At 37.7% G+C, this 13,453-nt stretch overlaps 1 protein-coding gene across 2 annotated transcripts in view; it reads left to right on the top strand.

Annotated features, from left to right (window-relative positions):
* The first annotated feature begins 5,627 nt into the window (after positions 1-5,627).
* ascc3 (activating signal cointegrator 1 complex subunit 3) overlaps positions 5,628-13,453 on the top strand; it is a 54,430-nt gene continuing 46,604 nt past the window's right edge. The window contains exons 1-5 of one of the 2 annotated variants that reach the window (XM_077574617.1): positions 5,628-5,696; positions 5,980-6,113; positions 7,727-7,877; positions 8,235-8,803; positions 11,896-12,007. In XM_077574617.1, the coding sequence (XP_077430743.1) occupies positions 6,024-6,113; positions 7,727-7,877; positions 8,235-8,803; positions 11,896-12,007 (922 nt within the window). In that variant the 5' untranslated portion in view covers positions 5,628-5,696; positions 5,980-6,023. The remainder of the gene's footprint in view (positions 5,697-5,979; positions 6,114-7,726; positions 7,878-8,234; positions 8,804-11,895; positions 12,008-13,453) is intronic. The other variant, XM_077574618.1, reaches the window with a different exon arrangement.

The raw sequence follows: 13,453 nt of genomic DNA on the forward strand, positions 1-13,453 counted from the left end.
TTTAATTTCCCACTCAGTTGAGAAGGTTGGAACCAATTTGCTGACAGGACTCAAAATACCTTTGACCTCAGTATTGCAACTGTAACTAAACCCCATCTGTGGAAATCCAAGTAATCAACAAACGTTAAAGCAAGGCAACTGGACCCTTCTTCGTTGTTGAAGTAGACGACCTATAAATGACCTTTAATTCAAAAGACTTCTTAAATTTACATTTTAGGTGTGGAATTCCCCTTTGTATGGCTCTGACGGGTGTGGGAATTAGGGGTGGTCACATGAGATTTGTGGTTGTTGCCAGGTGTGACTGTTGAATGACCGTTTTACCTAATGGACCCGAAGAGGCCGCCGTTCTATGTTATGGAATGAGTTTCTGTACTGTCGTGTTTGCTTGTCTTGTCCACTGGAGAGGTCACTGCACTCCTCACTACAATGCAGTGCATAAAAAACATTGCTGATTTTGTCCTTGGGATGAACCAGCTACCTTCTCAGGTTTTTGCAGTGTTTGAAGTGCATCGGTAGCTTATGTTTGGAGAAAATCCCTCTGAATTTCTCTGAAAAACCAGCAAAGTAAGGTCCTTTTATCCTCTGACCTTCACAACTCGACATGAGGACTTTAGTTTTAGCATATTCAGCCAATCAATTGAGAGAATTAAAAAAAGGACAACAAAGTAAGGCCATCAGGCAGCAGTAACAGCATCAAGCTATACAATTTAAAGGTGAAGGAGAACATCCCTACAGTGATGAAGGACTGATCTAAAGGCACATTCTGGAGCTGAAATGAAAGGGAGCTTTGATTGCCCCTTCTCTCTGATACCCTCCTGTGAGCTGCATGAAAAGTTGAATTCTGAGGTCGACAAATAAATAGTCAATGACATCTCTGTAATCTAGCAAGCCCTACTCTCTCAGTCACGGGGAATTAAAGCCACTGGTAGGCACAAAATATAGATACAGATATACAGGTGCTGTCTTAACACAACACTATGTTCTTTTTAAATAAAAAAATGGTATTTGCCATTGTATTATAGAACCTGATTATAGGACAAATAATTATAGAACACCTGACATCAAGTTTATTATAAAGGGGAAAGGCAGCACGATAGATTAGTTAGCAAGTCTGCCTCACAGTTCTGAGCTTCAGGGATTCAAACCTCTGCTCTGACATCCCTGTGTGGAGTTTGCAAGTGTGAATGGTTGTTTGTCTTTATGTGCCTTGCAGTTGGCTAGCAACTAGTGCAGGGTGTACACAAGGCTGGACTGGCCATCAGACATTCATGGCAAATGCCCCGTGGGCCGGCGTCTTTTAGGGCTGATGCAATGCTTTTTAGTTATTATTTTCCTCCATTTTACCTAAAGAGACTGGCCCATAATTTAGAGGGACTAGTCCATTAACCCATTTTAAATATAGACATCAAACTGGGCCAACATCAGTCAATATCAGTGGCAGAGCAATGAGTTAGACGGGTATGGTCAGGAGTCGGGCTGGGCCGGTGTGCATAAGTCAAAATGCCAGGGCCGATTCTTTTTTTCTTTTTCTTTTTTGCGCCAGTCCAACCCTGGGTGTACACCACTTCCCACCCAAAGTTAGCTGTCACTTGTGACCTTGATGAGATGGACAGGTCCAAATACAAAAAAAAATAAAATAAAAAATGATGATGATGATGACATTAACGGCAATAAGAGCCAAGTATAATTTGTTGAACAGAGCAGTTTAACCCAATAAGAAATGCGCCAGTCCAACCCTGGGTGTACACCACTTCCCACCCAAAGTCAGCTGTCACTTGTGACCTTGATGAGATGGACAGGTCCAAATACAAAAAATAAAAAAATAAAAAATGATGATGATGATGACATTGACGGCAATAAGAGCCAAGTATAATTTGTTGAACAGAGCAGTTTAACCCAATAAAAAATACCCCATGTATGTCTCATAATAATAATAAATGTCCAGCCACACTGTTGGGTTTGCAAACATGAGAGCCCAAAATATATACAACGTGCATTCATTCATTTGGTGATAATAATTGCACATAGTGAATATGCAGTGTTATGTTGCAATTTTGAAAGAAAAGGGAGGAAAAAACTTCTAAGAGGACAGAACCATGGGCAAATCCGTGTGGGTGTGAAAAAAGGTTTCTGTTCTCCCCATGCATTTGATTGATCACGGCTGCTAAAAGAGCCAACAGGTGTGTCAGTTTATTGAAGAAGCCAAAAGCAAAATGCTATGCCCACAATTTTCTCTCCAGATGTGTGGGCGCTGCCAGGGATTTAGGGCCCTTTAGAATCATCATCATTGCAACCCCCAGCTACCCTCATAGAACAAACAAGTCGATTCTGTAGGTGCAGCACAGAACTCTAGCGAGCCATGCATTCATCATGCATCTGGAAATTTACAGTGTTGTGCAAGTGAGAGCAAGACCTTCACTAATCCTGTACTGGCATTAAATTTGACTTTAGCTCAAGTCAGTAGCCCGTGATTGGTGTCTGTTGCTATGAATTTAATGAAATATTATGTTAATTTAGTCACATTTTGAATATTTTTGTTTATAGAAAAAAAATGCAGGTGATCACATTTGTATTTATTTTAATTAAGTCACTCATCAAAAAATCGAATAGTATTGTTATGTCAGTTGAATTTGGTTACTTGGTTCATATACAGTACATGTACATATGCTAAAGAGCAGTGGTGTATTAAATAAAGTAAGGTTGGCATCAAGTATAGTTCAAAGAGAGGGATGCTTGGTCCGTCCCTCTCTGATTGTCAATTAGTGCAATACACTGGAGAAGAAGTTCAAACAAAGCATTTTAATGAGACAAGGGGTCACTGCTATGTATCACGACAGCAGTTTTATAAATATCAGCGTCTGAACAGGTTCAGTGGCAGAAATTAGGAGAGGATAATCAAAGAAAGAAATGGTTGAGGGGAAGTGGGTAAAAGAAAGTATTGAGAGATCCACAACCATTTTCTTTGTGCTCACCCTCTTCATTGTAAGTAATCAAATGAGTTTGCAAATATAATTAGCTGACCCTGACACACTGTAATGACTGTGATATTATTATTATTAGCATTATTAGCATTATTAGCCTTATTATTAGCATTATTAGCATTATTATTATTATTGTTGTCCTTTGAATTTTACCAACACATTGTTCACAGTCCTTCCTCATCCATTTCTGTCCTTTGATCGGATACACTATCCTGGCATACTATAGGATCATTTTACCTCAAATTTTTACCATGTTTCAATCTACACCAACCTCGTCCATAATCTCTTCACTGCAGCATTTTCACGGCTAATGAGACATACTACTGTAAGTAGCGGTCAAAACAAGTCTCACTATTCGGACACACATTTTCCTTGAGTCATAATGTTATGATCCACTTTTGTAGAAGTCAAACCAAGCAAATTGTAATTTACTTAATTAAATAAAATAAAAAACTTTAAAATGCCACCACCACTACAAAACACATAAAAAAAAATGGTAGTGATATTTACTTGAAAAGCTTAGTAAAGATTGATTGACTCAGAAATTCTAAGTAAAATTTACAAGGCGTTTAACTAGAATTTCTGATGTGAAAAAAATTGACCATACTTTTTTTGAAATAAATATAAATTCCCATTTTTTTCCAGTAGAAATTAAGAAGTAAAATAAAAGTAAATATAATAATAATAATAATAAGAAGAAGAAGACAGCAGCATTTCAGCATTGAGCGCATGTTTTAATCAATCAATAAATCTCCTGAAGGCTGAAAAACATGATAGATTACTAACTAAATTTTTTAACAAGTAACTAGTAACTGTATATACAATTTTCAGTAACCCTCTCAACCCAGGTTGGCAATTGAATACATCCTCTAGATTAGGGTAAAGCTTCAGAAAGTTTTTTGTTTATTTTACAAGATCCAGTAGCTTGTGGAGCCTTTGAGGAAGGAAACAGAAAAACTACAGGGGAATGACACTTAGTGGAACATATATATTGAAGTTGAAAAACAAACCTGACGGACATATTACAAGCCGGGCTGTGGAAAATAAATGATGATGATAAAAAAAAATGTAATATTTGTGAATGGTATTTTCTATCCATCATTTTCCATAGTGCTTGTTGTCATTATGAATCTAAATTCAAAGGCACTGAGCTAAAACCAGAGTTTTCCTTTGTGGTTCAGGTCATATTACTTTGCCCATGGTAATGTCATCCACCGAATATTCATTTGAAATGAGGTTTGTGTTGGTTACAACAATATTAAGGCTGACAAGACAAACATGAGAAATTCACATAGATAAGACTCAAACTGATGTATTGTTTCCTACAAGCTATGCCCTCCAGTGGTGTGTGTGGTTTGTGTGTGTGTGTGTGTGTGTGTGTGTGTGTGTGTGTGTGTGTGTGTGTGTGTGCGTGTGTGTGTGCGCGCGCGCGTGCGTGTGTGCAGCATACGCACTCATTAGACTCGCAATACTATCTGGTTGCAGAATTTTCTTGCAGCAATGCCTCTGGTTCACCATTCATGCATAGGACTTATGGAGTTGGGATGTGTACGGACGGTGCAATGGTGGCTCGCCAATTGAGGGTGTGCGGGCCATTCCACACTCACCAAAAAAACGTGAACATTTCAATTAAAATGAAGTAATAAACTTAATTTTTGGGTAATATATATGGATAGATGATTGCATGGGAATCGTTTCACATGATGAATGAAATGTTTGTTGATATCTTTGCATGCAACATTAACTTGAGAGATAAAGCAGCTGGATTTTTTGAAAATCTATATCTGAAGCTAGTCCCAAATCAAAAACATGAATAGTTGTCTATTGCCATTGACTGCTACCATTTCTCAATGGTGTTTTCTTGTTATTTTCTGCCTCTGCGGCTACAACTTTACAGTATGGCATACAGTTGTACCAATAAGTCTGGGAGAAACGCTACATGCACATTTCATTGCTAAGAATGTGAATTTTAATTTGATCTAATATGGTATAACTCCTAGTGTCACTCAACGCTTCATCTGTATCATGTTGTCAGAACAGAACCATCAACAATGAAATGAAAGTAAAAGACCATGGGGGGGAATCTAAACCTAACCTCTGTGAGTCATGATTCATAATACTGAGATGAAGTAGTAAATAAAAACTGTGAAGTTCGTTCTTTGAGAGGCATTGCTCCTTACAGGGATCCTAGCATAAAACACGTACTGATAATAACAGTGTTTTTTACCTGGAAAAAATAACATAGACTGTCAGTAAAAGTGGCAACATAAAATTTCTTCCGCCGCGAAAGACCTATAGTATTTAGTCCACAAATCTGTAGTCGTGGGACTGCTATAAAATTGGATTAGTGTAATTCTTTGCCGATCACTATTACTTAGAAATATTACTATAAAATGAACTAACACGCCTTCTTATGCGGTACACATTACACTACATATTTGTAAATTTCTAAATAATTAGTGATTATTCTATTGTTATCGTTATTTGCAGAAATTCTGTTTTGATTTCGTTTTTCCAGAAAACTAACTAGAGCCTCGTATGACGTATAGTATTTAAGTGTATGGGTAATGTAGTCTCTTCCGTTGGCTCTTCTAACTAGTTGATGTAATAAAAACTATGTCACCCACAATCCTTAGCGCGGTGGAACTTTTGTTGACATGTGCCTGCCTGCCTGCCAGGTCGGCCACTCTGCTTACTGGCGGACCGGTATTGAAGGTGTTTAGTAACATATGTGTTGAAATATGAAACTGACAGTTTTCGATACGCTCTGCTTCTCTTTTGTCACCACATTTATTATTCTAAATGCTAAACGCGTCTAACATAGCTGTAGCTTATACAGACAAGGAAGTGACAGTCAAGATCTCGAGCTAACATTAGCTTGGGACGAAGTTTATTTGGACTAGTAAAACATACCTGACAGATAGAGCCCGTACATTATTTCAATGCAGCGTGAACGTTAAAGTGACTGTATATTTTCTTCTCTTTGTTTTGTCTCTAGCAGAGATATATTAGAGCAGCATTTGGAAGACGTGGGAGTAAGATATGTCTCCTCCGCGGTTGACAGGAGCTCTACGCTCCTTTTCTAATGTCACCAGGAATGAGAACTTCGATGAAAAGATCTGTGATCTCAAGGTAAGTTGAATATTTAAAACCTGTTCACTTTAAGCTTGTATAGTTCAGTGAGCAAATATAATGACTGTATCCCTGTTGAGTATACCATTATTGCTGTTTTTGTTATAAAATCGTACATACGTAGCCTACATATAGAACAATTGCAGGATATTGTAAATTCAGATCCAATATGGGTAATTCATTTTTGAAAGGGGCCATGGAAGAAATTAGGACAGCTTTCAGGGGCCACACAAAGCTAACCGCAATTGTGTTCATATATAAACGTTAAGTTGTAAGGAGAAATTAATATACATATACTGTATGAGCAATATAGCGGTACATAATCAACATTCACTAAAAATGTGTCACCGCTGTGCATAATTATTCTGAATTTTTAAAGTGTGCTGTGTTGCTGACATTTTGAGAATCAACTTATAACTCCCACCTCTCCCCATCACAAATGTGTCAAAGACACAAGATGACCATACTACAACATTCCGTTTGATACTTTTTTAAACAGTAAACTGTAACAGCTGTAAAAAAAAAAAAAATCAATCTGTATTACATAAATTAATATTAAATAAAGATAACTTCAAAACTGAAATAAACACCCAAATCACACAAAGACACAAATCTAAAGTGAACATGCAAGTATGCGTTTTACAGAGGACCACTTGCAACTTATATTTTTTATTTTATTTTATGCAAAGTTTTCCATGAAGTAATTGAATGACAAAGCTGTGCATTGTCATAATTGATGATACTTAAAATCGCCAAGCCACTCATGCGTGCTTGTCTTCGTCAGCTTTATTTTTTTTTTTAAAGCACCATTCTGCAGAGGCAACTGAAACAGGGAGAGTTACTGCAATGTGGAGGGAAATCCAGAGATTTGGATACAGTATAGTTTATCAATCTTCACTCTAGACAGAGACTGGAGATAGATATTCTTATCTAATGAGTAGTAGGTTTGAGCCACAAAGTTAATTTCAACACCATCCACCATCAATTGAAGCATGAGCTTCCTGTTCTTTCCCTCCTCACCTCTTACCTCTTGCTTGGTCCCGTCTTGTGGTATCATTTAGACCAAGTCTTGCTGTGAGCGTTCCCCTCTGATTGGTCAGATGTTGAGGCTTGTCATTGCCACGCCTTTCTCTTTCCTTAAACAAATGTTGCTAATTTGGGTACCTCACGAGATCGTACACATTCCACACATCCATTGCGCAAATGCGTCCCCTCATGCAAAATGAAATGAATGGAAATGCCATTTCAGCCTCTCAAAATACTCAACAAATATGTTTGTGATGTGTTTACACTGCATTCGGCGAAACAAAATAAACTAAATAGCATTGTTTTTTGGCATTATAAAGTCACAGGCAACACAAACCATGTAGAAATTATTAAATAGGGCATGGAGAACACACGCAAGAATCAATTTATTTAATTAATAAATTCTATGCATTTTCAATATAATAGATACAGTATATTATTACTATGAATACATTAAAATAATACATACACATTTTAAAATTATATATTTATTATATATGCAATCATCCATCCATCCGTCTGTCCACCCATTTTCTGAACCGCTTTTTCCATTTTCTGAAATGTAATTCTGTTTTATTTCATGTTAGACCAAACGTTTGAAGAGACAGGAGCTGTTTGCAAGAGATGGGCTCACATGGCAGAAGATTTTCCACTTTTGCACTGATCATCAGGACAAAATAAAGCAACATGCTGTCCAACAGGAATTAAAGAACCTTCTTTCAGCAGCCAAACAGATAGGTAACGCAATAATGCATGCACACACACACTTGCAAACCAAGTTAACATTTGTCGGAAAATGTTGTTCCTAAATGGATTTGTTCATGAATGATGTTCCACTAAGGGTTTCCACCTTAATTTTCACTTGAGCAGTGGAATGTTTTAAGCCATTTACCAACACTTTCTCATAACACAAAATATTAAATTGTACAAGTGATGAACTCGTAAATTTATGAACTGGTAAGTCAAGGTAGCAGACATGTCATAAATGTCATGAAGCAGAAAAAGCAGTAACTGTGTCTAGATTTGAAATAGAAATCAAAACACTATTTTATGTGCTATCATTACTTAGGAAGTTTTTTTTCTTATTATTTGCAGTGGGGAGTGAAAATGGTCAAGAGGCAATTGAACATGCTGCTGTCTTTCTGTTGGAGACATTCCACAACAAAGACCATGTGGGCACAGAACAGACTCGGGCCATTAAGCAGATGTTTGGCCCTTTCCCCTCATCTGCTGCGGAAATTTCTTGTACTTGTGTGACACGGCTGATGGATTCTCTTAGTGATTCCAAAATTGAGGAATTTATCCAATCCTATTGCCCACAACACAAACCTCAGCAAGGGTCTTCTTTTGGACACAACATTGCCTTCTCCCACGAGTACTATATGCTGGAGCCGCTGGAAGAACTGCCCTGCTCTGGCATCCAAGATCAGAACATGAGCTTGGACTTTACCAACTTCTTAAACAATCAACAAAGTAAGATCAATGTTGTCAATGAGGAAGAGAATTTGTTCACAGAAAGATCCTTGTTGGATGGAACTATCCTCAGAACAGAAGTGGAGAAATATCTGAATGAAGGAAATATATCATCTAGCCCAGAGGATCTGTGCACCTCTTTATTTGAGATGCTTGCCTCCAACAAGAGTAATGATGAGCTTCAAAATGAGGTATGTGTTTTGTCCAAAAAAAAGGTTCATGGCGATTAGTTTTGGGTCAGTTTTGTTGTTTGTTTCTACCTTATTCCGTTCTTCAGTAATCAACAATAGAAAATGGTTAGTTTCACCGAAATGCTCTGTTTTGAAACAAAAAGCGGAGAAAAAGAGCTTTTTGTGAAACGATGTTATTTCATGCACTCTAGTGAATTGTACACTTCTTTTTGTCCATGAATGATGCCACAAACACCTAAATAGTGCTTTACTTCTGTAATACACCACCACCAACAATGAAAAAGTGTTTTTAGATTGCAAAATACGTTTATTTCCATTCAACAGTGTAACAATTTGACAAAACAACTTCGCAAACTATTTACAAATGTGTGCAACTGTGGTACTATTTACAATTATGTGGATGTTTCAAATACAGTTTTTCTTTTTGTAACACTGCCCTACGTGCAAGGAGACGGAGCAGGATTTGCACAACAGATACGTTTCACTTCGATTGTCTGTTTCGCGTGCAGATGTTACACTTTCTTGACGGCCTTTTTTTCCGGGGAATAGCAAGTAGCAAACTGTACCCACTACTCCGATGAATATGCATTGGACTCGGGACACTCTTCGTCGTCCGATTGAACGTCCGCCTGAGCGTGCTCGGTTGTGCTCCGCGTTTTCCGGTGTTAGCATCGCTAGCCCGTGATCCTTTATGACGTCGTCATAGCCGCCGCGTCAGCGCTTCCAACTTCGGCGTCAACCTCGGAGTCATTGTTCGCTTCTTCAGCCATCTAGCTCCGCCTCACGTCTTCTACTGCCGCGTTAACGCTTCCAACCTCGGAGTCACCATCATCATCATCGATGATGATCATCGTCGTCATCAATGTGCTCTTTAGCGTTGGTCGATGCTTTTCGTCTTTGAAAAAAACTGCTCGAGCGTGCGCTGCTTGCAACCGGTCGCCATGTTCTCTTCCCTTCCCCAGCCATTGTCCCCTCTAGCTCCGCCTCACGTCTTCTACTGACGCCTACCCAATCTTGTCAAAAGAGAGTCATTGCTGCCATCTAGGGGCCAAAAATAGTAATTAGGCTAACTAGATCTGCTTGAAACTTTCACCACAGCTGGCCAAGGCTTTCCTCCACCCGTTTCAAAAAAAAAAAATAAATGGATGACGTCTTTTAACGTCATTGGCGGCCCTCCGTAGGTTTTTACTTGATGTCTTTTAACGTCCATGGCAGTCAAAGAGTTAAATACAATCAAATTAGTAACTGTGGTAGTAGTTATATTACTTTTTAATAATCTTTTGAAGATAATATATTAATGAGCTGAATACATAACCGTAAGTCTTTTTGAGTGGTGGTGCAGTGCCAAAGGCATATTATGGCTTTTGGAATCACCATTGCAAAAAAACGTGTATTCATGTTGTTTATATTTTTTCATGGCGAGGGGTGGAGGAGGGTCTGATTGATGTTACTGTACTGTAATCTAAATTTTAAGCTTGGGCAGAGCGATAATGAGGCGCAACCCGTAACAGATGGCAGTTTGGACTGCACACACAGTCGGTCAATTTGAAGTATTCATTTGAACAGATTGATGATGTATATGCATAGATTTCGTAAAGTATGTGGTGGAGGTGGTAGTTAGCAGAAGTGTGTGTCAGAAATGTGGGAAAGTACATCTGGGATCTTGGATATATAGCGTGAATGAATAACATGAATCCATCATAAACATGCTATTATGTATGGAGGACCAAAACTGCCAAAATTAAAAAATAAAGAAATTAATAAATAGATGCATAAATGACTAAAAGTTAAAATAAAAATAGATGTAAAAAATAAAATTTAAAAATGTAATTAAAAAAATATATGAATGAAAATAAAAACAAAAAAAAAATATATATCCCAAAATAAGAAACAAGATTCAAAAAATAAAAATAAATATACAATTAAATGTCATAATAAATACAAAAATAAATATATAAATAAAATTAAATATAAAAACGCTCTGCTCTCACATTTATTTATTTTGTGCTGCAGACGGTCGGCCAGGTCGAAATGTTATTCAAATGAGAGGGCGGTCCTAAGTGTGTGTTGGGTTGGACGCCGCCGTTGCAAACTGCCTGTCATTGGTCGAGTGAGTGGCTCGGCGAACAAGGAAGCCTCGCCGGCTTGCATTGGAGAGCTCCAGCACTTCTGGTCATTTATTTATTTTTAATTTTGGCAGTTTTGGTCTTCCATAATTCTCGGATAGTCATGTCCTCATGACACGTGTGTGGGGGTGGCATGGCTCAATGGTAGAGTGGTCGTCTCCCATCGGTGAGGTTGTGAGTTCGATCCTTACCCCTGGTGACCATGTCAAATTGTCCTTGTGCAAGACACTGAACCCTCATTTGCTCCAAGTGGGCCTGGCAGCAGCCGACCACTGGTGTATGAATGTGTGAATGGGTTAATGTGAGGCTTTGTAAAGCGCTTTGGGCACCAAACGGTGTAGATAAAGCGCTATTTAAAAACAGTCCATTTACCTTACTGAATATTGATAAATAGTTTTTGGAATATAAGTCGCTCCGGAGTATAACTTGCACCAGGCAAAAAATGCATCATAAAGAAGAAAATAAATATGTAAGTCCATGAAAGTGGACTGGTTTTCTTAGTGTTAAATCAAAATAAAACATTTGCTTTTACTTTGGAAAACTGATCAACATTTTTGCCAATTCTCTGACATTTTGCATACCAAACCAAAATCAGTAACTTAATCATAATTAATTTGTGTGGGCATTTGAAAAAAAAATCGTGCTTTTTAATGAAGGGATGGAAATTAAAACATGCTTTTTAAATCTGATTCTGTTGATCAAAAGATCAAACGCTAGTGCAGCCCAATGGGATTGATGAAAACCGATGCCTCAAATGGGCAAAGAGTCAAACAGCAAATATAACATTTTTATATTCATAATTTATTTTGACTAGCCTGAATGTGTGCAACTTTTGTGTTCCTTTTGTAGAACACTGGTCTAGATGAGGACATTTATGTATACTTGCTGGACCCATGGATGTTTGTGTTATTGACTTACAGCAGCTACTGTACAGTAATTTCTCCCTCTCTCTCCTTGCCCTTCTAGTTATTTGAGCTGCTTGGCCCAGAAGCTCTTGAAATGATCTCTACACTTCTGCAGCAAAGGACAGTGATTGTTGACTCCCTACTTTCCCAGCCACAGTCAAATTATTTACAAGGTAGTAAATACAAGTTTTTCTTTCTTTTCCTATACTGTACATGTGGAATGTATTCATCATTCATCACTTTCTCCATGATTTGTAATGTTACAGCCTTATTCCAAAATGGAATCAATTAAATGTTTTCATTAAATGTCTATATATACCACATAATGACAACATGAAACATAAAACAATTCTTGTCGTTTTTCAAAATTTATAAAAATAAATACAATGAACATAGTCTTTTATAAATATGATGCCGCAATCTTTGTTGAAAGGAGAGTGTCAGTAACCAGCCATTTTCAGATCTCTCCAGAGTTCATTTGGATTCAAGTCTGGGCTCTGGCTTGGCCACTCAAGGACAGTCACAAAATTGTCCTGAAACTAATCATTTCATCTTGTCTGTGGAGAAATTGCTAAAGTTACAGATGTGCTAATTCAGGGTCTAAACAGCATTTAGACTATACAGTACTACATACAGTATAACTGGGGAGGGATGAGAATAGTAAATGCTCGTGAACAAGTCTGAGTGTACTATTAATTTGCTCGGAACTCCACTACAATAGACTCGCATGTTTTTTTAACTTTTCTCCTTCGACTAACGAACTCTCCAAACAGTAAATTAGAAAGGACGAAAAGAGAAATGTATGCTGGTTTTTCACACGACTGTAACCAAAAAAGGTCATCTATTATTCCATTGCTTTACCTGACGTTTTAGATTTTTGCCTGGGTATCATTTCCGCAAGTATAATACCCAAAATGTTGACATTTCGACAACACTAATATATATAAACGTGGGAATTTAATGTTGTTTTTATTGGTTGTTCCACGATTGAATGTTCACAGTACATGCAAGAGACCTAGGAGAAAGTTATGTCATTAAAAATTAAATTAAATGTACAGTGGAAATAAATGGCAAATATGCTTCACTTGTATTTTAACTTTAAGGTGCTTAACGTGCTTTTACACTGTCACTTCATTCAACCAGTCTCACAATGATTACTGGTATTGAACTATGTAAACAGCATAAAAACCAGAACGTGTGGAGCAAAGATGATGATTTTTAGATTAATTTAGACCATAAAGGGCGCTCATGTTACAGGAGTTGGAAAAGTAATGTGTTGAGGGCACTGGTGTGTGGGATACTAGTGACAGGATCCGGGTAGCAGCAAGATAGAAACAGCAGGTTGAATCTCGAGATGAGATAAAGTAGAAATCATTCAGTCAATCAGCACAGGCTGCAGTGCAATCATCACATCTCATCAGTTTTCAGGAGCGAATCTGACTTTTATTGAGCTGTTGTGCCTTAAACAGATGGGCTGCGAAAGGGAACTTTAACACCTTCAATGCCACTTTTGCCTCACACGATCAACATTTCTGATGAATTTGAATTTCTTATACTTATTTACTGTTATCCTAAATTATTGACTGCCAATACAGCATCCATTTTTTCCCTCTACTTGA

This window comes from Vanacampus margaritifer, chromosome 9 (assembly GCF_051991255.1).
Source record: "Vanacampus margaritifer isolate UIUO_Vmar chromosome 9, RoL_Vmar_1.0, whole genome shotgun sequence".
NCBI classification, from domain to species: domain Eukaryota; kingdom Metazoa; phylum Chordata; class Actinopteri; order Syngnathiformes; family Syngnathidae; genus Vanacampus; species Vanacampus margaritifer.